Source organism: Podarcis liolepis (genome assembly GCF_965112155.1).
Source record: "Podarcis liolepis genome assembly, chromosome: 11".
Taxonomy (NCBI): domain Eukaryota; kingdom Metazoa; phylum Chordata; class Lepidosauria; order Squamata; family Lacertidae; genus Podarcis; species Podarcis liolepis.
Window position 1 is genome coordinate 26623857 of NC_139565.1, and position 25659 is coordinate 26649515.

Here is a 25659-nt window from a genome sequence, read left to right on the forward strand (position 1 = left end):
TATGCAGAGCTTCCAACAGAGATCAAACAAGAAGCTGTGCTTACTAGTGTGGTTTAATAGCACTTCTGGATTGCAGAGTGTATATAGCAAAATCCACTGTGATATGCATATCAGCTTCTAATTCTTTGATCAGTGAGAAAAATAAATGGTAACTGCCACTCAGATGATACATTAAAAGGTTTATGAAGTCGAAATACCCTAAGATAAGGCTTATTGTTCCAGGAGTGTAGCTCAAAAATATGGAAGCATGAAACACAAAGTTTCCACTTTTGCCTAGTTTGTAAAATGGTACAAATGAAAATTACTATAAATTTGTCCAGTGTTAAGAAATATAATCAAATAATTTTGAAACTAGGGAATATGATTGCTATGACTGAAATGCAGTGCAAGTACTTGCATAAATTCTCTTAAATATATTTTACAACTATGAAAATGAAAGCTGGCTAGATAAAAAATTAATCTTAAACTTTGCATTCCACTACATGAAATGCTATGCAAAAACCATGTGTAGATGAGCATCTTAACTTTTTTTGGAAAAAAGGATGACTGTAAAGCCATGAATGAAACTGGAAAATAGAAACTACCAATTTAATATGGTCAAAAGATATCCTTATACAAAAGAACATATTCTTTTTTGGAGCTTAATTTTTTTTAAGCATTGGAACCAATGTAAGTTATATTAAAAAGACCGATGAACACAAAATAATTTGTTATGCATCAGGAATTTAAATTTTGTCAGATTTCTAGAAAATAGTGTAATTGATGCTGGGTAGGGATATTGCTAAATAGAGCAATAAGGATAACTCCATGAAGACAGCTTGCTGAAATCACTTGCCAGGGGATATTCCTTCCCCCCCTTAACTGTTTGTGCATTTGGGGCAGTTCAAGAATAAAGCAATATATATCCTCCAAACTGGAATTATTATGTTGATTATGGTGGAAGGAAGAAATCTTATGTACTGTAAATGGTATGTAATGCACAAGGTTCACAGACTTTGCAGCAAAGAATAATGGGCCAAGAAACAAAATGTTAAAAGATTATGCTGTAGCCATGCCAGTGCAAACTTGGCCTTTAGACAGAAGCTTGATGGGGAGAGGGAAATCTACCAAGCTCTATTACAGTGCAATTTAACTTCCTTTTGATGGGGTCCTCCACTGGCCAGCAACAGGGCTTGGTAGGTTGCTGCCATTATCAGACAGGTGTTCCTAAACTGGAAACTATTTTTATTTGCTAAAAATTAAAAGGTCAGAACACAAGATAAATCGCTATTGAAATGAGTACAAATGGAATGATGTCACACCTATGAGTTTTACATTAACAAACTGCTGGGAATTATTTTTTTAATGCACAATATATGCCAAATTCAAGAAACAGCTTCTACACACTCAAAGAGATGCTGCCATTGACCTACTGGGAACCATGCATACTACCTTACCTGGGCTGCCTCTCATGCATACTACCTTCAGAGAAGGAAGAGGTAGTGACAATGTTGTTTACACTATTTGAATTTCCTGATTACATAGTCAGTTTCAAATCAGACAACCTCCAAATTATTTAAAATTATTTAGAACACACTTAAGCTGCCACTGTTATTGTAACTTGTCTCAATAACTAGCCATTTTCTCACTTTAGTTTTATTTTTTTTTACTGGGGGGGGGGTCAAGCTACTCAACAACCCCTTCCTGCCCCATTCTACCTGCTTAGACCTTCTGCTTTCCACCCCATGCAACTGTTGCAACCAAGCAGGATGACCCATCAGCCTGGGAGGAGTAAGGTGACCAGATCTGGCAACCGGCTTGGGGATCAATCCATTTCCTTACCAAGTCTGACTTCATCCTAATTGGCAGCAGCGGACAATCTCCAGGCAGTAGGTGCCTTCCTCCACTTCGTGCTAATACTGCTCCTGCAGTAAAAGCTGGCCTCACCTGGCCCAGCTTTTCATCTTAATTGGCAGGGCCAACAGCAAATTCCCATGCCAGCTGGTGGGGAGGGGACGTGGGGCAAGGGGTCCCAGGGCTGGTAGTCAGTGCAGCCAGTGGAGCAGGATGGCTGCTGCTGCAGTCTGTTCTGGCTGACCCTCTATAGCTTACCTGGGCTGCCTCTCATCATCCTATAGTTGGCAGTACCGTCTGCAGCCACCAGAATATGGCAATGTTCAGTGCAAATATATAAATATACATAAGCCCGCAATTTACATTCATTTGACTTTTGCACAGTTTGCTTTACACGCTTAGCAAAAAATAAAATAAAAAGAGGGTGGAAGGGGCAGGCATCCAAGAAAAAATACTTTGGCAATCCCAATGCACCCAATGTGTTTGGACTATATATGATTTTGGCTTAAGGCGTGATCCCCGGAACACAGACATCACGTAAGTTGCAGACTTATTATAGTATAGCTATTACACATATCATCACATTAACATATCCAAAGACCATACATACCTTTGAATGCACTAACATCTCCATAATGCACTTGGAGTACAAAATATTTGCTGCCTTCTTCTCCTCCCACTTTGAATCCAACACCTTAACATGAAACAAAAAGCAACAAGTGGAAATTCCATAAATTGTATGCTTGTGTATTTTCGATAGTCGAGTAAAATAATAACAGTGGGTAATATTTAACTTAAATTGAAATCCCACAATGTTCATATTAACAACTGAAGTTGACAAGTTATTATCCTTGATAACTTTAAAACAGAGAGAGCACAAGTAACGTTTTTCACATGTATTCTGCTAGGGGAATCATTCCTCAAGTACCCTTCAAGGGATATATAACACTGGAACTGAGAGTTATGCATTCATTCTGGCTATGAAAAGCTAGAAGAGCAAATAGAAGCAGACAGACCAGATATCTCAAGTTTTATGTCTTTTCTTTTTCTTTTTCTTTTTTTACAACAGTGGCCTAGTTCACTGTTGGTGGGAATATGGAACACAGAACTTTACTTGGTGTAATACAAGATAAAAGAATCATCTTGACAGAATCCTGCTGCAAACCAAATAGATTTCACCAACAATCCATCATTCACAAACCATAAAAGTTTCCTCTGTAATAAGAAGGCAGCAGACAAGTTTGCTGTGGAATTACATTTGTTCAGTTCCATATTAAAAAGCTGGGGAAGCTACCAAAATACGCACAGCCTTTTGCAGTAGTTCACCCAGAGGAACAACACCATTCTTCCCAAGGAAAGTAATAATAACCATGAGTAGAGACATACAGAGCATTGCACTTACCGGTAAATCACTACAAGTTAACACACAGACACACACACATTTACGCACACAAAGAGACACAAAGAAAACATTTTATGTCCATCCTTACTACCATATGCTCATTTGGAATGTCATAGTGTGAAAGATCTCATACCTTTTGGTAGTCTTGTTGGTGGTGCATTTCTTGCCCAAGCATACAAAATATTAGATGTGTCCGTGCATGTTCCTCCATCACAGTCCCTGAAACAAACACACAGCGGGAAGTTTTTTTATTTTGGCTTGAGCATCTCTCTCATTTTAGGAACATTAAGCAGTTAACATTATTCTCCACCACAAACACTACATTCAGGCTGAGAATGCCCTTTGTAATCATGCTTCTCAATGTGTTTTTAACTCCTCTTCTAAAATTTACACTACCTTTTGAGCCTGCTCCCTCCAGCATTTTACCAGCACTCATCTCTTTGGCAGTCAATATTTTACTTATTGCATTTATATCCATAGTCCCATTTTATCTTCACAACCACTATCTAAGGTAGGTTAGCCTGAGAGATTGTATTCAGCCCAAGATTATCCAGGGAGCTTTATGGAATTGGAATCTAGATCTCCTTGGCCCTAGCAGGATATTCCAACCACTATGCCATGCTAGCTTACAGGCAAGCACACAGAATCTTCACACATAGCTCTCTGTGTGTGTGCAACCTGCTGCTGTTTGATTAAGGGCTTAGGCAGCACAGTCCAATACTGGTGTTAAAAATGGAATGTAACAGCACATATCAGATATCCCCCTAAACCAGCCACTATCCTGGCTCCTGCCCAACATGCACAGACAGAGGCTCATACTTGTACATAAAGAAAAGTTATTTATTCAGGGAACTAACAGTATAGGGTCAGCAGCAGACACAGCACTCAGAAGTCACAATTCAGATGTTCAAGCAATGAAGATGCACCAACAAGTTTCCCCGCACCTCCCACCAGCTTTTAAAGACAAGGCATGGAGTGCTCAATCACAATATTCCCTTGCCTTACAGGAATACCAAGATTGCAAGCATGCACTCCATGAGTATGTGAGCTTCCACCTGTGAAGGTGGCATTTGATTCTAGGTGACAAGGCTACACTCTTCTGTTCAGTTGCTGCCGCCTCTGTTTCAGCCTCCTCCTCAGCTGATCAAAGCCCTTCCCAACCTGTATTGAGGCTCTCTGCTCTTCAGGAAGGTTGGAGGGGAGAGTTAGCAACCCTGATCCCCTTCTAAAGAGACTGAAGCTGGGGTGGAAAGGGGAGATCCCTCCTTCTCCAACTCAGGTTCCCACCATTCAGTCCCGTCCTCCTCCTGAGTCCTAGTCTGCCGCCCCATGTCGAATGACAACAATGCTGAGGGCTCATGGCAGCCAGTTAAGGAAGGTTGCTATGTTCAGAAGCTCCCATTCAAATGAGCATCTACTGTGGGTGGAATAGTTTCTCGGGCAGCTGAATGTTAAAATCTGCTGCAATCATGAAATTCCCTGGCTTAGAATTTTGTCATCCTGAAATTTTGTGTCCATCCACAGGGACTCAAGAACCATTAGAGTGGTTTTTGCACAGAAAATGGTCCTGAAAGCTTGTGTCTTAATTTAGATTGCAAAAGTCACCCACAGAAGAAAAGAAACAAAGAAAAACCCTTAGAGACCCTGTATTTTGACTTGAAGACTATGCAAGATTTATTATAATATGATATATGTGTTACGATATAGAAGCAATGCAGCTGCAAACTGGCAGCTTGAAAACAAAACATGATGGGAATGTTGGGACTGTCCATGGGAAACAGTGGGACAGTCAGTTAACAGGGCAATGCACCGGAATTTGCTCAGAGTGTAATTTGAGAATTTCCTCTTGTGTATGTACAGGAAGTACAGGAAGTCTTTGTCACTTGACTGCTGGAGTTTGAAGAGTACAGACATGTTTTCTGTAATGCTGCAAAGACAGAAATAAAGGCATGTAAATACATTTCTGTCTATCTCCTTTCCCTGCCAGGGGAGCAGGAGGGAGGGTGTGTGTTCTTCCCATGTTTGGGAAGAATCGCCTATCGAGACCTAGCCTGGATCTTGCTGGGGAATGCAGCCAGGGAGGTCAACAGGAGACCAAGCCGGGTGCCTGGGAGAGTTGCCAGTTTCTCCCGATAAAGGCTTGATTTCTGACAATATGTTCCTGTATTCAAGTATAATTCTTAATATTTAAACTAATCCCCACACTATGAAATATCTATCATTCCATGTGACATTTGCATCAGTTATTCTCTTCTTCATATATACCATGGCATGATGAGCGTGGTTGAAGATCTATTTTTGACACCACTAGAATTTAGCCCTTAGAATCACAAGGTTAATTAGACTGAACATTGCTTCTTCCCACTAGAAAAAGCTTGGCATTTCCCCTTGGGCTGACCATATAGAAGATAACCTTGATTTTATCTCTTTTCAGAAAGTAATAAATACATTCTTAGTTAGTGGGGGAAAGAGAATTAACTTTTTCAGCTATGTCAGTAGCTGCTTCCAATATATTTATAGTGAAGTTCTTTGGAAAGAAATTTCCAAAATGAGTTACAATGCTATGCCTCCAAATAATGAAAGTAATTAACTTCTGTTCCAGCAATTCAATTTTTAAAATAAAAAACCTATCCACATGCAACATAGGAAGCGATTTTATAGCAAGTCAAATCATTGGTCTACCAGGTTTAGTATTATCTAAACCAGTTAACCAACCAAACTGGATAATCCCCATAGGATAAACCATGTTGTCATCAAAAGTACTTTGAACCCTACATAATGCTGCCAGTCACAGTGGGCTCACTTATACCATGCCCTGTCTGCCAAGAGAGAGATAATGGTAGGATTTTCCTTTAATGAGCTTTAGTGAAAAAGGCACTGTCGCAAGCTCAAATTGATCAGTTGGGGAGTGGGGAGGAGAAGAGAATTAGAACTACCTGTACAAAAAGCTTATAATAGAGTGTTGTGCAAAGTTTCTGGTGGAGAGGTAAATCAAGATAGACTACTGGACTGACATGGGGCTGCCTTTGAAAATCATCCAGAAACTTCAATTAGTGGAAAAAGCAGCAGCAACAGTTTTAAACAGAGTGAGATTTTTGGGGGGAAGCACATCGCCCCGTTACTATTTCAGCTTCAATAGCTGCTGGTGCATTTCTGGTCCCAATCTGAATTCCATTGCAATTCCCAATCTGCAATTCCATTGCAACATATATCACTCACCTTGGTTTTCATGTCAAAAGAAAGGAGTGATATAAAGGCAAGAAAATAAATAAATACTTCAAAGACATTGGAAGACCTATAAGCCTTAGGACCGGTGTAAAAGGGCCATTTCCTCCCATAGGTCCTGCCCTGCTACTACTCCTCCCTCAGAAGTGGCTGAAATGCAGAAGTAGAATTTTCTTTGAGATAGGGTGTCTAATAGAAATCAATTCAACATTGACATTTGTATGCAATTTCCCCCATACACATTTTTACGCATCATTTTTCTTGTGTTTTTTACTAATAGATATATTATATGCATACTTTACATTAGTATATGCATTTTTGTAAACATTATATGGCTGGAGAACTGCATTGCAAAATTCACAGATCTGTTAATTTTGAAGAATGACTATGTTTCTCTCTCTCTCTCTCTCTCTCTCTCTCTCTGTGTGTGTGTGTGTGTGTTTGTGTGAATTAGGTAGAGTTGCATTTAAATGAGATTCAGTAATCACAGTCATTCATCAAATGTGTTTTTATTTTTTCCACATAGGTAGAATGTCTAGGAGAACTACTATAGCAGCTTTTTCACACTTTTTCTTAGGAACATTCACAAAACACTAAAAAAGCAGCAGCACATTTTGGATCTCAATTTAACAGCAACAGACCTCCACAGATAAAATGGAAGGAGAAAACCTATCTGCGGTTTCAAGGAAATGTTGAAGATGCAACTTTCCTACTGTCGTTTACAATATGGAATGGAGTTATTCATTAATAAAATGCAGTTATTTCCTGGTCCCCACACTGCTCCAGTCATGTTTGGGTGAAGGAATCACATTAGATAAATAGATCAGCTGGAAAGCTCATCTCAGAGCTACTGTCCCATGGTACAGTAGACACGGACACAGTTATGTTCACCATAAGTCTTTTATTCAAATGATTTTGGAAACTTTTGGGATCCAGCCACGTGGAAGAATCAACTTTGACACTTCAGTAGTGTATGAAACAGACTTTAGTCTTCAAAATCAGAGAGATTAAAGCTGTAACCCTGATTCAATTTACCTGGGAGCAAGTCTCATTGATTTCAACAGGGCTTACTACTGAGTAGACATGGCTAGGATTGTGCAAGTCTCTCCTTTCGTTTAGAGCAGATGCTTTCAAACTGTGAAGCAGACCAATCTTTGTATTCTGGGACTGAACAAAACGAATCTGGGTAATTTCATAGTAGTTTCCAGAGTGCTACCAGTAGTTGCTAGCATGGCTATAAATGTCTTGTGTCCACTGGGGCACAAGAGTACACTATGTGAGAAGGGAGAACTTGGTGTAGTAGAAAACACATGGAGTGTGAAGGCAAAAGATAGGGCAGGGAAAGAGGTGGGGTGACTGCAACTGGCAAAAACTAATAGTAATTGTGAAGCCCATGAATGTCACAGTTTTCTACTGTGAATTAACAATGCAGCCTGTTCACTCCTGCTTCACCTCCTCCTTTTCTGCAAGCAGGTAAAAAGAAACCAGGATGTCTGAATTTAGCTTGGCTTCCCATGATGTGCAAACCTGGCATCCTGGTTTGTTGCTCCCAGCAAGCCAGGTTCATAAGCCAGGGTTAGAAGTTAGTTTGAGAGCACAAACCAGGATGCTAGGTTCATATGCCACCCTCCTAGATAAGTTGCTCACAGATGTGGGCTGTGCACACAAGGATTCTTCTTACAATAAGCCAGGAATCCAAGCTTTCCATGATGTGCAAATCATACAACCTCTATGCTGCAAATAAACCTACATGGAGGAAATAAACCTGTGAAACGGACAAAGCAAAAATCAAGGCTATGCGTAAACTTACTGGTAAGCTGGTAAACTTACCTATCCAAGGTAAGATTACCAATTACAAAATAGTAGGATTGTGTAAGATTGTGTAAGAATATTTAAATGAGCAAATGGACTCCAGTATAAAATTCAATTAAACATGAACTATTTTTCAGTAATAGATGAACAGAACACCTTTCCGATTTCATAACTCTTTGGGGCCAAGTTAGCATTTCTGGTTACTTGTTTTATAGACTGTCCTTTTCAAATATTAATGACCCAATCAAAATTTAAAAGGTATTTCAGAGCTGCTTCTGATTTATTAATAGAAACATCTTATTGATGAGTATGAAGACGTAGAAATTTGCAACTTGCTTCCCATTATGAAGCACTGAGGTTACAGTTTTTATTGGGGGCTACAACCTTTCATCAGTTTGAACAGTAAATCAATCAACTAAGTTTTAGTGAATGAATCCATAGGGGAAAGTTTAAAATGTGTGAGGACAAATCGCAATCAACATCAGCTTTACTATGGCTGTTTTTACTCTAGTGTACTACAGTAATATGCGTGGGGGTGGAAAGGAGGATCCAAATGGGCATCTCTCCTACCAAAGAGTGGTAGTTTTGCTTTTTTAATTATACATTTTCATGTTTCCTTCAATTTATCAGAGAAGTCACAGATCAACTAGGCCTGCTTTGATACATCTATTGATTAAAATCTGCAACCCAAATGGCAGAAACGACAGAATGAACGTTTTTGAAAACACCATACCCACCATGCATTCATCAAGCCTTCTACACCCCCTCCCAACCATACGTCATTCCCTTCTGACACAGGTAGCAAATGAAGCCAATGTCATGAAAACAACCCTGTGCTCCTTACCAGTAATCTTCATCTGAAGATGGATTGTTGCATCCAAAGAGCAGCATATGATGGACAGTGTCCATGCTAGCATGAGGTTTGAAGTCAACTGAAAGACAAGAGTGATACTTAAGTATGTCTTTTTCTCAGTACATTTTATGGTTCTATCTACATTAAGTTGCATGAGGACACTTATTTGCTCTCTTTCATTCACACAACAGCAAATGGAGATACACTGTGGGCTGCTGTGCTCATTATAACGACACAGCAGGAATAGAAATAAAAAAATCGCAGCAAGGATGAAGTGCTAATATCTCAAGTTGTGTTTCAGCTCTCTCAATTTTACTTCTAAAACAGGCAAATATGCCTTATTGGCCATGATACTTTAAAAAAAAATTGGTTTAAGTTTTTCTTATGCTTTTGTTACTGTCAGGGGTTCAGGAGCAGAGGCGAGGGCAAGGGAGGAAACAGAGAGCGAGGGGGAGGAGTCCGAAGAAAAGATGAGTGACGACGACGACCCGAGATCTCCGAGTCTGTCCAGTGAATCAGAAGATTCACAGAAAGGAGCGCCAGTGGCCAGAGCAAGGGGGGAGCTTAGGGGGACACCCCAGGAAGAAGGGTCCAGAGAGGGTTCAGAGGGCAGCAGTTGGAAATCGGGGCCAGCGTCACCAACAGAGCGCAGTGGGGAGGAAAGGCGCCAGGTATCGAGCTCTGGCAGCTCGCAGCAGGGGGGAGGGCATGAGTCAGGAGTGGCCACACCTCCATCGGAGAGCGAAGAAACGGTCAAGCGGAAAGTGGAAGGTTGGGCGCGCGCGCCAAGTTCAAATGCACAGGAAGGCGGCGCAGTAAGCAGCCCGGAAAGGGAGCCAGGTCCTAAAGCCCGACGCAAGGAGACAGGAGGGTCCGGGGGGTCAGCGTCAGAAGAGTCCAGGAAGGAAGAGACCACGGGGGGCAGAGGGACCCAGAGAAGAACGGTCAGGCGGAAAAGGTGGAGTAAGGCTAGGATATTAAGTTGGTGTACAAGGGGCGGAGACTCAGACGGAGCTTGACCGGTCTAGCTTATAAGACGTAGAGCTGCACGCAGCAGCTTGGAAATGGAAACTGTAACTCAATAAAGACCTTTATAAAGTGAACGCTGGCTAGCGTGATCCTCTGTGAGCTAGGATCTGGGAGCAGCTCTGACAGTTACACACTAATTAAGATGTACATTTTAAAGAAATCATTATTGTTTTTCATTGCGGGTAAAATATACAACTATGATAACATACCAGAATACCCTACTCAAGTTCCTCCCCTCCAAACATTCACTGCTCCAAAGATGGCAGTACTCATGTGCAATTTTCATACAAAAGTAACTTTTCAGTAATGAGGCAAAAAGATCATTATATCAAAATAATATTTCAAAGGCATACTTCCAAATTCTAAATGGAAGTATATTGGGATTGAGGGGATTAACATCATTTTCTTTCTCTGTGTGTGTGTTTTATAAAAGCAAACAAAATTTTAATGAACTTATTGATTTTAGAAATACCATGTAAGGCTCTAAGTTTGTGTGCAAGCATTTCCTTATAGGCTATGTACCAAACATTTTGATAAGAAAAAGTAATTGAAATAACATGCATATCCTTCCATTGTTTGGGGATTGTGAAGTACGCCGCCATTAATAAATGTCCAATTAAGGCCTTTTTGGGGGACCTCCACTTACATCTTTATTCTGATATAAAAAGAAATTTAGGAGATAGAGTTGTGAGGTCCTGTCCAGGGACTCTTTAATAATTTTCTGGATCTTACTAAACAATGAAGTCCAAAAATGTAGATTAATATGTACATTTAACCAATAATTAAATATAAAAGGGGAAGAAGAAATACACAAAGACATTTTAACAACTACTGTAAACAACATAACTCCAAGGAGTATGGTTTTTAGTTTCTACTGTAGATGAAACTCAAGTCTCACAGATGATCCTGCCACCAAAAAAAGAGAAGAAAGAAGAAGGGAGGAGTACATTTGAAGGTGGTAAACAAGAGTAGCTTTATCAATAGTTTTACTCTTCAGTGACAGAGAGCATTTTAAGTTTCTTTAACTAGGAAGCAGCAGGGCAGATTCTTGAGGTGTATCATTTTAATTCTAATGGCACAGTAGGAGCAGGACCACAGGAGATCTGGTACTTTACAATTGCGCCCCCGGTTTTGCATTTTGAAGTTTAGCAGAACAAAGGAATATTCCAGGGGTGGGGGGAAGAAAAGAGATGAATACATTAATAGGGTAGACTCAATTCTACAATGACAGCTGGAGTTTTACAATCCACTGAAGATGCTACAAAATCATTTTCCAATTGCTCTCACTAACTGTGATGTTTACTGACAGCACTATAAGACCAAAAGACTTCAAAGGGTGGCAAAGAATGTTAAATATTAAAATGTATTTCATCCACAAGAGAAATTATATATTAGCATTATGTGCAAGGACAATGTTGAGCCACTCCTGTCATAAGCTCCCTCAACTTTAGATTAGTCCATTACAGGGGTACATTTGTATTCCCATTGCCTTTTAAAAGACCATCTTCCAGACAGTATAATTTGATGGACTATTTTAATGCAAGTCAGATTTTCGGGATGACTGGGGGGCTGCCAGTGGGGGTGGGGGGATAGGCAAGGGAAGTCCCACAGTGCAAGTGAAACTCTCACACACCACTGGATATCACTCTATATGTATTTATTTATCAGTGTTCTACGTATCTCCCAATGTAGTGAAATATAATGTGACTAATTCAGGGTCCTCTGCTACAGTTTGTTTTTAAAAAACCCTCCCTTCATCCCACCCACCCCCCTTAAACTACAGCCAAACCTACTCACTATTCTAGAAACCACTATGCTGGTAAAATTTGTTGGAATTTCATATGCATTTTCTAGCTACTAGGAAAGGAAGCATTGTAAAATTGTGGAAGGGTGGGGTGGAGGAGCTGGAAATTTGGTTTCATATCTGTAAGGGTTCCAAGGGGTTGCTCGAGAATAAGCAGGTAAATACCCCCCTGCTCGGCTGTGAAGCCTTGCTTTTGATGCAAATAAACTTTATCTGTCCAGAGCGCCACTCTCCCGTGGCTGGCTCATTCACTGGCAGAATCTGTGAGTGGGCGGGGCTTAAACTTTCCCCAGCAAAGTAATTTCTTGACGCCCAGTCTGTCCTCCGAACCCTGCAGCTCCTCTCCACTGGAGGTGTGGTCACTCTCCCCCGCAGAGGAGGAGCTGCTTTCCACGAACTTTGGGGGCTCTCTGTAATCCATCCGGCTTTTCCTCTCTCCCTCCTGAACCGATGGCAGTTCCCTGACAATATCTTACAGAATAATTGAATTGTAGAGCTGTAGAGCTGGAAGGGATCCCAAGGGTCATCTAGTCCAACCCCCTGCAGTGCAGGACCCTCTACTAAAACATCCATGACAGATGGCCATCCAACTCTGCTTAACAACTTCCAATGAAGGAGAGTCCACCACCTTCCGAGGGAGTCCATTCCACAAATGAACAGCTCTTACCATCAGAAAGTTCTTCCTGATGTTTAGATGGAATCTCCTTTCTTGCAACTAAATGCTACAATGCTTTTTTGCTTTGCCATTAAGATTGGCAAATCTTAAGGCTCACAGTACATTAATAGTTTAGTTATTTGTACACAGGATAAAAATGGGACTCTCTCTCTCTCAGTGCAGTAGTAAAAAAGCTTGTATACTTCCATCGATAAGGCGAATTCTTTCCAACTATTGTTCATTTATTTGAGTCCTATTTTTCTGCAAATCACACATTGCAGATCAGGCAACTTGAATCATTTTCACATGTTACAAAATTGACCATATATCATTAGCCACCAAAGGCATAAATGTATAAACACTTACTAACTTAGATGGGTTTTCCTCGAAAGGTAGTATCACCAAGCAATAAAGATTTCTATTGTAACAATCCTGCAGCTATGGAGTCAAGTAAAGCAATAAAAATGCAATATATCATCAAATTATTTCCATCCACTTTTCAGATTATAATAGGGCCTATCTTGTTTGTATGAAACTGTTTGACAAATGGTGGCTTACCATCAGTCAGTAAGGGGGGGAAACCATATTTATTTACTGGTTGGCCATATGCGTGGAAAATAAGGGAAGGAGAATGACAGATAAATTTCTTGGCTGAGTGGCTTGCTGTCAGACACAATTCTTCTAAGTGTCGGTAGTATACCCTTTAGCTATCAGCAGAGTTCAATAGTAAAGAGCAGATTGTATCAAACCCTGCACAATGCAGCAAATGCTTCTCTTGCTTTGCTATTTGCCCATATAATCAAACATTTAAAAGACTAGATGGGAAAATATTAATTTTTCAGAAGCACAAAAGGGAGGGGAAAAACACTTATATCTCCCCGCTGCTCACCTCTATATATTTTACACATATTCAGTCTCATTGTGCAGCAGAAAAACTTTGAGGGGAAAGGTCAAATACTGTATTATGCTTTTTTAAAAAAATCCTACCAAGGAGCTTACTATTGCTAGTTAGATGTATGGCTATCTTCCAGGCTTGGAATGGACAGTGTTACACAGCTAATAAAATGGGCTCTAAGTGAAAGGCTGTACACTGGACAATCAGATGCTAGACATGTCTTATTATGACTAGCAACTACATTTATTTCATCAGTAAGTATGTGAAGTTACAGCCTACCCGTAGCAACTAACAAAATGTATCTGGTTAGCAAAATGTACAGACAAAATCCAATGTTGTACAAGTAGGACTTCAGCTTGTGCAATGGGACTTCGTCAACCCTACACACTTCATAGGGCGAGCGAAGGAAAAGATAGAAAAGGAGAGCCATGTTGAACCAGAGGTTCGTTCCAGTGGCAGGATGTGACTACTGGATGTTGCACACTGGATTCAAAACATGTTGGAGATATCCAATTTCAATGGCACATACTGACGTTCTGGTGCATCCTTTGTGTGCTTTTATTTCAGTTTTTGCTTTGCTGGGAAATCACCTTCTCTTTAGATAACTTTTCATGTCTATTTGTCAAGCTAATAAAGTAATACCTTCGGAGATTAACCAGAAAGTTTGATATCTTATACATCACTCAAAAGACTTCTGCATTCACATACTCAAAGCTTAATGCCTGCTTATGTGAGGAAAGTCTACTATATAACCACACTTTTATATATATGGAATGAAATAACTTTAGTCCAGCTCAGTTTACCTCTGAGGAGACATTTTTGGACAGAAGCAATCTATACATTGTTTATGATTCAACAAGCATGAAAGCATTTAAAATAGTTTCTTCTGCAGTATTTTAAAATTATATTAATAAGCAACATACATATAACCTGATCATAAATACATTCACTGAGAAATAAAACCCATTAATTTTAACAGGCTTACTTTTTACTAAGTGTGCGTGGGATTGTAAAACTAGTCATTGTTTTTTAAAAAATGAATGCCTTAAAAAACACAGGGTTATTTGGAAGAGATTGTGCGCTGCAACACCGAAGGGCCTATTCTACTGTGACTTCTGGTTTGGACCAGGTGGCATGAAAAATATAGAGAGTCCCACTATTGTACCACCTGAAATTTCTTACTGCCAGCATTCTCTATATATTTGCAAGTAACTATTTACTATGATATGAACATTTTGTATTTTCCTTTTCTCTCTAACTAAATTCTTCAGTAAATTTAATTTGTAATGTTCAGATAGTGCACTCCTTACAAAAGATGTTAAGAACAGTAGTTGTCCTCAAGGACCCATTTGCTTAGCCCTAACTAGATCTTAATAGGACTGTTTCCAGCCTATAAATAAGCCCAAAGAACAATACTGTACAATGTATTTCATGCCGATTTTGTCTTTATAAATAGCAGTTCACAGAACAGTAGACATATCATAAATTAAACACAGTATATACCCTAAAGAATAATTGCTGCAGTGTTTTAATTAACAGAAACTCTAAACACACAATTGCTTAAATACTTGGATAGAATAAATTATCTTACAAGATCCAAGTAATAATAAAAAAATCAACAGGCGCAGAAGTCCCAAATTATGTGCTATGAGAGAACTGCTTCTGTGTCATGAAAATAATGATTAAAATCAGATCATTAAAGGCTCCCAGGGGCCCAAAGGCAGCCACCCACAGCTGCTACTCACTATATCTCTACATAAAGTACTACTCTGGAATTCCATCCTTCCAACTGGAAATAGAATTGCTAATTCTGCCCCATATCTGCATCAAGAATGATTGGATAATATTAAATCATCCCTAATACAAGACACAGGAAAACTACCTATACTCACAAGAAACTGCCTAATAATATACCACCCTATACCCGGGGGGGGGGGGTCTGATGGGTTTACATGAGCCTTATCCAGGAAGGAAAGAAAAAGGAAGTAGTTTTGGGTACAAGTGTTATCCCAAAATCAATTCTGCAAAGGTGGTAGTCCTAGCAAAAACTACAGCTCCAAGGAACTGCTGGGATTTGCCATCCTGATGTGTTCAGCAGCACCTTGGACAAGGACAAGATGAAGAGGCAGATCTTTCTCCTCTTATTTCACAGACAATGCACTGCATGTTGGCCAATATAGCTGAGGCTTTTAAATAAAAAGGGGAAAGTTTGGGAAGGGGATCTGAGTGTTAGACAAGGGAAGGGCTGGAAATTCTTATGTCAAAGCCAGAAAATAATTTGGGACTTTTTATAGCCTGCCTATTCCTTGCAGTGAGCTTCATGAGCCTCAAAGGTAATTTCTAGGCGCATGCCCACTACATTTTTCTGGCATCTCTTATTTTCTTTAATCCTTCAGTGCCTTACTATGGGAACTCAAACTGAACCTTTGATTTACAAAGCATAAATTCTAAAGGCTGCCTATGACCTAAATTATGCTCTTCAGAGCCCCCAAACCAGAACACAGTAATATAATTACTAAATATCACACCAAATAAAGATGTCCCCAAATCATGTCAGCTGAAAGTAGAGATGTCATGTCCTTTGAAAATTGCACTCTCCTTACCTTAACTCAGCCTTTTCCAACCTGGTGTCCTCCAGATGTTTTGGGACTACAAAGCCTATGATCTCTACCTAATGGCCATGCTGGCTGGGGCTCATGGGAGATGTAGTCCCCAAGTTCTAGGGGGCACCAGGGTGGGCAAGGCTGCCTTAAGCCAATGGCAATACGACAGTGATACAATGATAGTGGTTTCCTAATCGCATTTTCAACGCATATGGAAAAAGCCAAACCTTTATCATTCATCAGCTACCTAATACACATACACACAGTTAAAATGTGTTAAGAGCTAACTAATCTCTTTGAAAACAAGTGACGATTTTCTAGGTTCTACCCTTTCATTGTAAATTTCCATTCTACTATTAACACTTACTAGTGAAGGTAACTGTTGGCAAGCAGAATGGAATAAAAAATGAACATTACGGAGTGAACACACTAAACAGATGGTGCTTACTTCAGTGGCCTACTTACTTAAATTAAACATTGATATAGTGTTGTGGTAGGGCCTGTCATTTGCCTGTCATCTCATCCACGCCTCAACATAAAGCAAGTATATTTTGCAAACAGGTAAGATCTTACTGTACCTAGCGCTTATTGTAAGTGCAAAGAGATTTACAGCCCGTACCAGCAGGTAAATAAACAGCTTGTGCAATGGAGTGGAATTAAGTATCCAGCCACAGACAGAAAGCCAATACTTTACAAATGGGAGCGCTACAGCCCAGCTGCCAGAGGCATCTACATGAAGCTCCTTAAGTACTATTACTCACGAGTCTCTCCAGATACAGTTTGTTATCCCCACCTTAAGTGGTTCCCTCTAGTTTTGCTTCTGCATTAGACATGATGAATGTATTACAGGAATTCTGATGGGGGGGGGAATTAAGCTACAGGGGAAGCAACACAAGCCTTTCACCAATTCTGTCCATGATTTTCCAACACTCAGGTGGTACTCACCTACGTAGGCTTCCTCCTCCACTGGTAAACGGACAGACATGCAAAGGTAGGTATCAGACTGGAATGACACAACAGGGGAAAATACATTAGGCATATTTCCCCCCAAAAAAGTCAAAATTTGCTAATTTCACAAACAGTTCACCTTCCATATATGTATACATTTCTTGCAACAGGTGACCTTGAAAACAGCTAAAATAACTTCTAGAGTAGAAGTATGCCTATATGATAAACTAATGATAAACTAGCTATAACATACTTTTTACTTCTATATTAGATCATATATTAGATAATCAGTATTTCTAGAGGGCATGCATTTCTGGCTAGGATAAGAATTTACACAAAGCAAACCTACTATATTAATCAGAAAATGGCTAAAATAGGTAAGCTGGGTCCTCAATGCTCTTCTACATATAGTTCTTTGATGCCAGTAGCACATTGGTGAGTCAGCTACTGAGGAATTAATACACACACTCAACAACAGCTTCCAGGCTAAGAGACAAATGTACAGCCTGCAGTAGTCATTTTGTGCTATAGCTGTACTCTGGGGCTATTGCAATGGAACACAGGAACTGTATCCTCTAGTGGCAAGCAAATCAAGGATACTATACAGCACATTCTGATTTTATTGTGTGGGCTGCCGGGGACAGGGGGCAGGAGAGAAGTACATTAAAAGTGAGTAATTAACAAGGAAGTTCCTCGTGTAAGCATTTCCCTGGAAATGAAAGGGAGCAAGACAAAGCCATGCTGGATTTTGCCCCAAATGCACTTCTAAGCCCTTGCTAAATCTCTCTACAGATATGCACTTGGATAATACCAGGGGGCCGGGGGGAATAATCAAATCAATATTACTTCAAGGTAGAGGACATATTCCCAAGTCACAGATCCTCCCCATACCATACCCTTGTTCTCATACAATATTAAACATAATTAAGTAGTTCACTCTGGGTATAGAGAATACCAAGAATGGAAATCCATAACTGTGTCTGTATGCTCCTCACTTCAATTAACATTAATGAAAGTTAATCAAGAGAATGTTTCCCTTAGAAGTAAGCAATGGAAAGTCGGCTGAGACACACATTTGTAATCGTCTTCAGCGCAAATTGGAACATGACAACCCTGTACAGACATCAGTTACTTCACAAGTCCCAGCAGTCGCACAATGCCGTGAAATGCAAGATGTGTAGGGCCAGCATGACCCACGTTTTACAAGTGCCTGTGCTAATTTCGTGGCTGCAAGTTGCTACTGTTTCAAAACCCAAAGCTTTTTAAGAGACAATGGAGCTGAAGTCCACAATTCAAATGCCTTTTTTTAAAGACACAAAATAATTGAATTCCAGCCATATGTATTTGCCCTTCCAAATTTTTGCAGAAATATTAAACATGAAGCAAGACAACTGTTTGTGCAGGTCATCCTATATACAATACAAGGCATTTGGAACTGAGGAACTATATATGTGAAAGAGAATAAATCAGAGAAAATTTTCCCTTAAACCTTTGGCCCTCCAGATGTTGCTAAACTATAACTCCCTTCATCTGTGCTTGCTAAGGCTGGTGGGAGTTGTAGCTCAGCAACATGTGGAGGGCCAAAGGATCTCAATGCCTCCCCAAAATGAAGTTCTTATTTGTTCTGCAGGTTCCAGTTCTATATTCTGGTACTGTATTACCACAGCAAGCTTATCTTCTACATATGTTACAACTTTGCCTCTTTCCGTTGCACCATAATGTCAAGTCCCATTCAACTCCCCATGGACTGCAAGAATTAATAAAGTTTTGAACTGGAAAATGTGCAAGAGTATTATTATTATTATTATTATTATTATTATTAGCAGCAGCAGCAGCAGCAGAAAATACACTTGCCATTTTTTTCAAGAAATTTAACATATTAAACAAGTTTCCTAAAATTTCTTTGCCACCAGTGACGGACAATCTGGATACAATGACAGATCATAGTTCATTGTCATGAGACCAATCACAGTGAGCTCAGGAACCACAGCCCTCTCCCCCTCTAGTGAGAGTTTTGAACTCCTGAGGAAGAGTTTGGAAGCTTCTATTTCTGTTTTAAGCTAACCACAGTGAAATGTTATGTCTGAACCCAGACAGACAGTGATAAGTCTTGTGGCTGGTTGAAATAAGCAACTTTAAACCATAGTTTACAAAGTTCCCTTGTTTTCTCTATCTATATTTAAGATTAATCACAGAGTAGGCAGGGATGGGATGTAACAATAGACAGTCATTAACTGGCAAGTTCCAATCTCTTCTTTGTGACTGCATTGGACGAGGCAAGAAGGAAAAACACACAAATCTTAGGCACATGCGTGTATCTATAACCCAATGTTTATCATTACATTCAAACTGGATCACTGATTAAACAAAAATACACTTATGGTGGACTTTGAGATTTGCTTAAATGACTAGCACTAAAACATATTATATATGCCCTCGAACACCTTGCTGGTCTCCACTGTGCCTCATTTCCAAAGGAAACACAAACCCTAAGTAAGAGCGAGGAAACCTGGAATCTCACACCGCTCAGAGATTGGGGCGGTGTGTAGCACTATTTCCCCCTCAAAAACAAGACATTTAATCAAAAGATTTTAAAATTTCCACTCTCTAGATCTGCAGAGGATTCTGAAGCAAGTTACAAATCCCCAAATAATGGGATAATTTCCTAATAATACAGGACACTCTAATTCTGCCGACTTCATCACTTCAAAGTAAATAATTCACACAAAGAAAGAACTTTAATGACTGTACAAGACCCATTGCTCTTTATCTTTCAAGCTGTCAGTGTTTGATAGTCATCTACACTAATGGCTATACTTCTATTAATAAACAAAAATAGACGAGCACTGAAAATGTCAATTGCTCTGCAATCTTCTGTCATTATTTCATATATTAGTCTGCAAGCAAACATATGCAAGCTCAGACATTAATGGCTTGGCAGCACTTGCAAACACACAAAGTGAACCACCTTATTCTTTAACACACTTGCCTGATGAGTTCCTAAATACTTTCCAAACACTGAAAGAAAATAATGAACTACTTAAATTGCCTTTCTCCTACTTTCCTTCCCAAGCATTCAGTGTGAAAGTGTTGTTCATTCATTTTCCCCCAAACTAAATGCATTAAAACTAATAAAAAGATTAAACCTTTCCAAGTTCAAAGCTTCTAGTCTTATGGTTGCTTATGCATGTGAAAGCTGATAAATTTGCAATAATATATATATATATATATTTAAAGGTCATAGTGGAGGCTTGGAGCTCTAGATTCAAACATGCCCATGCAAAATATCATTACATTGATCTTTGGTCAATGAGAGGTTACAGGTTTGGGAACAAAGAGGATTAATTTGGGCATGATTTTGGTGACTTAGCAGAAGTAGGCAGCATTTATCCTGTACTGATTTATCCTGTCACTTAGAGGCTGCAGCCAGTCGAGTCTGCTTTTTTTCATAAGTCCTGAATAGCAAGTCACGCTTATGAACAATTTAAATGACAGCAGCCATTTTCATGTACTGCCTCCATATAAATTAAATAGTTATGAAAGGATTCATTTTCCAGTGATGCATGTTCTTCTGTTATTCACCATCCCATTTCCTTGATATCACTTTGAGTAGCTCTGTACAGAGGGTAAAAGATAGCCTCTGTATTATACATTTGAGCAAGATTCAAAATGTAAAATGCAAATGCCGAGCTTTGAACAGCAAAGATCTGAAGCACAATTAGCGATAGGAGGTTGATGCAAGAATATATTTTTTCCATTCTTACCAGTAAGCATTACTTAAGGCTGCCCTTGTTCTTTACGATATCACAGGCCTTTATGTAAAAAGCCCATTGTTCTAATTAGCCAACCCGGATGAAGAATTTTTCAAGGACTGATTTTTGCACATATGCCATCTGTATTCATACTACAATGAACCCTGCCAACAGTGCTTAGAATTATTCCAGATGAATGCTACATTATTTCACGCTGTAGTGCAAGTATTTTTTTGCCCACACATAGAGAGCTCTGCTATTCTCAAACAATTTACGCAAGGTAGATTCCTGGAAGTCTTTTTTTAAATTCCTTTAGAATAATTAACCTAACAAATGCCATCACCAAAGGCAGCCTGAACATGATAGCAGGTAGGGAAAAACCTCCACAACAGGATGCTGCTTCTTTTTATTAAAAAGGGGCGTGTAAACTATGACAGTGGTGTGGTGCTGAGAATGCCTATATGCTACAAAGGTTTCCACGCACATTAATCCTAGCATGAAAGAAAGTGTTTACCATACCAAACTTTAGGACATACATGTGTTAGGAATCAGGTTATACTGATCTGTGAACAAAAGAATAGGAGAGTCACTTAGAGCATCCTATGCACAGGTGAGAGGAAAGTGTTAAAACTATTGCCTTCCCACAGATGCTTCTCAGCGGCTGTTTTTCTCCACTCCTACAATAAGAAAGTTGATGTGGGTTTTAATATGCTTTTAGTCTACTGCTATTTTAACTTTTCAGAAGCTGCAGTACAAGTCACTGGCCCAGTTCAGATATCACATTCCAAAACATGGTCTGGAGGACTGAGCACAAGCTAAGGGTTTCCACATTCTCCTTTGTTTGCTGGCTTGATTTAGCAATAGTTTGTTCCTAAGGGCTGGTTTGGAGGGTCAGAAACATGACATTTGAACTGTGCTATTACAATCCACTCCAAGCATGTGAGCATGCTGCAAACTATTCAAGAATGAAAACACATTTATGAAAAAGCTCCCATTATTTTACTTCTCTTATTGTGCAAGATGATCACCATGATGGGTGATATCACATGGAATTAATGGAAACTCATTGAAATGAGCTGCACATAAGCATAAGAGTCGTTGGAATTTATTCTAAGCCTCTGAGGCTGCCACTATGCACACCCCAACAAATCAATGCCAGTAGAGCAGAACATACATCCGAACTAGAGCTAAATCACAGTCTTTCCAAGCTGCTGTTCCATGGTACAATACTTTTTGACTTTATAGCCTAGCGGCTAGGATCCCCACCTGCTATACCATAGATACTTTCAGTTGGACAGCACATGGATTTTTCTACACCTGCAGATTCCAAGTATTTGTGTGGCTTAATTTCCAGAAAAGGTTTTTTACAGAATATTTTTACTTGACTCCTACTTGAAGTTTTCTTTCTCTACAGCCAAGAAACTGAAACAGATGGTTCCAATCATAAGTTCCAGGAAATGCTTCCCAATAGCTAAATCACTTGTTTCAGCTTCTATTTGTGCAAGTGCCATCTGCAACATTGAGTCATCTCATCGGCTGCAAAACATCCTATTCTTGTAATGCTTCTGAAGCTCTTAACGCTGCTACTAATTTCATGACTGGCAGTTCTATCTAAACATTATTTAATCACTTTTTAGCAGGGACTCTGAAATCCCGTAGAGCTTTTTGCCCATCTCCATGATGACTAGGAAAACATATGCAAAGTAAGAGAAATTATGTACCTGTAACTGCCATTGTGTATACATAATTTAGCTTTTCTAAGTGTGTTTTTTTAAATCATCTTCACAGTGAATTTTCATAAAAGCACAAACTCTTATATAAGCCTTTCTGGGTCAGCAATTAAATGGTTATTAGGCTCCAAGACTGACTGCTGTATGTTTGCCAACATTGTAGAGGAGAGATTCAAGGATCTGGGGTAGAGCGCCTAATAAGTTTAGGGTAGAGAAGCACCTGAAACTGCATCACTGAAAGAAGAGAACTATTTAAACGGCCTGACCTGGTAAGCAAAAACACAGCCAAGTACCTTGTGGTACCTTAAAGACCAACATATTTATTATGGCATGAGCTTTACCAAAGCCTATTTCACTAGATCCCTAAAATATTATCCTCAATTGCAGACTATATATGATCAGGTGTCATTAATCTAGGGTAAGGTATCAAGGTATTTCACTAATACACATGGCAATAGGGAAAGAACAAGGGATTACTTCTAAATCTTTTGTCTTAAAAAAGAAGAAAAAACTCTAGTTCCTTATTTAGCTTACAGGGGGCCAAATCTTTGTCCTCAGTAAAATCCTATTGTCATCTGTGTGCAATTTCCCCCAAAACTTTAAATATATTGGAGAGTAATTTTATAAAATGGTTAATCAGAGGGATTCCCAGTTGTTTGTTTCTAATGTTACTAAGACATTCACCTGTAGACTTCTAAAGAATCCTAAAGTGTTTTACCCACATAAATATTCTGGCATTTACACCAAATTGCATAAATCCCACAGACTGTTTTACAGGTGGAGAAATATTTCAGGACGTATCTTATAGGACGTATCTTATATGACCTTTAAAGCCCTAAATGGCTTTGGCCCTGTATATCTGAAGGAGGGTCTCCAACCACATCGTCCAGCCCAGACTCTTGAGATCTAACTCCGAGGGCCTTCTGGTGGTTTCCTCATTGCAAGAGATGAAGTTACAGAGAACCAGGCGGAGGGCCTTTTCGGCAGTAGCACCTGCCCTGTGGAATGCCCTCGCAACAGATGTCAAACAAATAAAAAGCTATGTGATTTTTAAAAGACACCTGAAGGCAGCCCTGTACAGGGACGTTTTAAGCACCAAAGGAGATACTGGCAAGTGCACAGACACCCATGGTAACTGGTTTAGCCACTCCAGCTTTAGACTGTTCTACAAAGAACAAAAGGAAAAATTCTGCACAACTAATTTAGTTTATGCAACTAAAATCGTTTCACATCTACCTTTAAAATATCAACTTATTTTAATCTGATTGCCTCTAGCTAGTTTAGGCCAGTTCCCTGACTAGATTTCTAGAACATTCTTAGGTTGTTCTACACTTGTGTAAAACCTAAGGATAGGATACCACAAAAACAAATCTGCATGAAGTTGACATTGCTCCAATTCTAACAAGTCTTCACCGGAGAATTCATATTAATATTCCCTCAAAACAGTCACTGGTTCTTTACAGATTCTGTTAGTGAGAATCACAGGAAAGCATTTATTCCACAGGGGCCTAGTATATGGTCATCTGAGAAGCCATTAAGCATTCTAAGCAACAGCGAGAACAAGCAGGACAATCCAGCTCTCCATGCACTCTTAACTCAGGGTCATTCTGAAGTCATCACAAGACAGATGTACCGATTGTAAATCTCCACCTGTTAATAAAGTGACATGACTACCTTTGTTCCTATTACTACAAGCAAAGCTATAAGCTGATCTACATACGGACTTCTGTTCTCACCTGCTTAGGAGTTACCCCCGGCATGCGAATGTCCAATGCAAAATCTGATAAACTTAGAGGAACCAGCTGCCTGTTGCTGCCCAGGCATTCATTAGAATGTGACTTGGCAGAATCTTTATACCTAAAATTAAGAAGAAATATTAAATATGTACCTTTTATTTAAATGCATTTCACAACTTGTATAACTCATACAGGTGCTCCAATAACTTTCGCTGCAGCTAGAATAATTTGAGAAATCCATGTGTGGATTACATAATACAGTTTGAAATATTAAGAACTGGCAAAATATTAGCAATCATTTCATACACCAGGTCAAATGGTGGCTAACATGTCCCAAGTTTACCATGTACTGATAGGAAGGAAAGTTGTATTGATGAAACAAGTTCTTTGATATGTTTCAGCCAACTGAGCATCCAAACTACAGTGGTGGCCCGCAAGACGAATGCCTCGCAAGACGGAAAACCCGCTAGACGAACGGGTTTTCCGTTTTTGAGCTGCTTCGCAAGACGATTTTCCCTATGGGTTTGCTTTGCAAGACGAAAACGTCTTGCAAGTGTTCCGATTTTTTTTCGCTCCCCCCCCCTTTTTCTAAGCCGCTAATAGCCTTTTAGCCGCTAATCCGCTAATCCTTTAATAGCCACTAAGACTTTAATAGCCGCTAAACCGCTAATAGCACTAAGCCGCTAATAGGGTTGCTTCGCAAGACGAAAAAACCGCTAGACGAAGAGACTCGCGGAACGGATTAATTTCGTCTTGCGAGGCACCACTGTAACATGCCAATTCACACATGCATCCAAGGAAGTCTGCAGGGCTGCCCCCAATTTACAACAAAAAAGCCCATGCAGATCTCTTTACAAGGAGACTACCAAGAAGTCACTTCATGGATAACACTTCATGATTGCTTCAGTTAGTTGTAACATGCAAACTATGGAATGAATTAATAGATGGGGAAATCCTCAATATGCAAATATACAGCAGAACTCCCAATGCATAGCTGAATAAGCCTGGGGGAAGAACTTCCTGCATTTCTCTTCTTGAACTGTGATTGAAAACAATTGTCTAATCACATGTATTTGCATCTTTTGTATGGATACCAAAGAAGTCACGGAAAATTTTGTTCTCTATTATTTGTATAGGAAGAGAATCCATAAAAAACCTCCTATAAAATATAGTGGGGGAACCCTAGACATGCCTCCTAGTTTCAGGACAGCTAGATATAAGCAGCCTTTGATGCAATGTGAATACTAAATATATCCATGGATAAATATTTGATGTGGCAATTACGGGGACTATGCTGTACATACAACCATATTGTCTTGTGAGCAAATAAAGCAGACTTCCGCTTAAGAAGGTATCCATAAATGCAAGGAGACATCTTCCAG

The 25659-nt window shown here is 39.5% G+C and overlaps 1 protein-coding gene across 16 annotated transcripts in view; it reads right to left on the minus strand.

The window, feature by feature from the left end:
* Positions 1-25659, minus strand: part of PAM (peptidylglycine alpha-amidating monooxygenase) — a 125205-nt gene that overhangs the window by 54883 nt on the left and 44663 nt on the right. For all 16 annotated transcript variants that reach the window (XM_083464441.1, XM_083464437.1, XM_083464448.1 and 13 more), the window contains exons 3-7: positions 24278-24398; positions 17057-17114; positions 9117-9204; positions 3369-3454; positions 2444-2527 (exon numbers count right to left, since the gene is read on the minus strand). In XM_083464441.1, coding sequence (XP_083320567.1) covers positions 2444-2527; positions 3369-3454; positions 9117-9204; positions 17057-17114; positions 24278-24398 — 437 coding nt within the window. The remainder of the gene's footprint in view (positions 1-2443; positions 2528-3368; positions 3455-9116; positions 9205-17056; positions 17115-24277; positions 24399-25659) is intronic.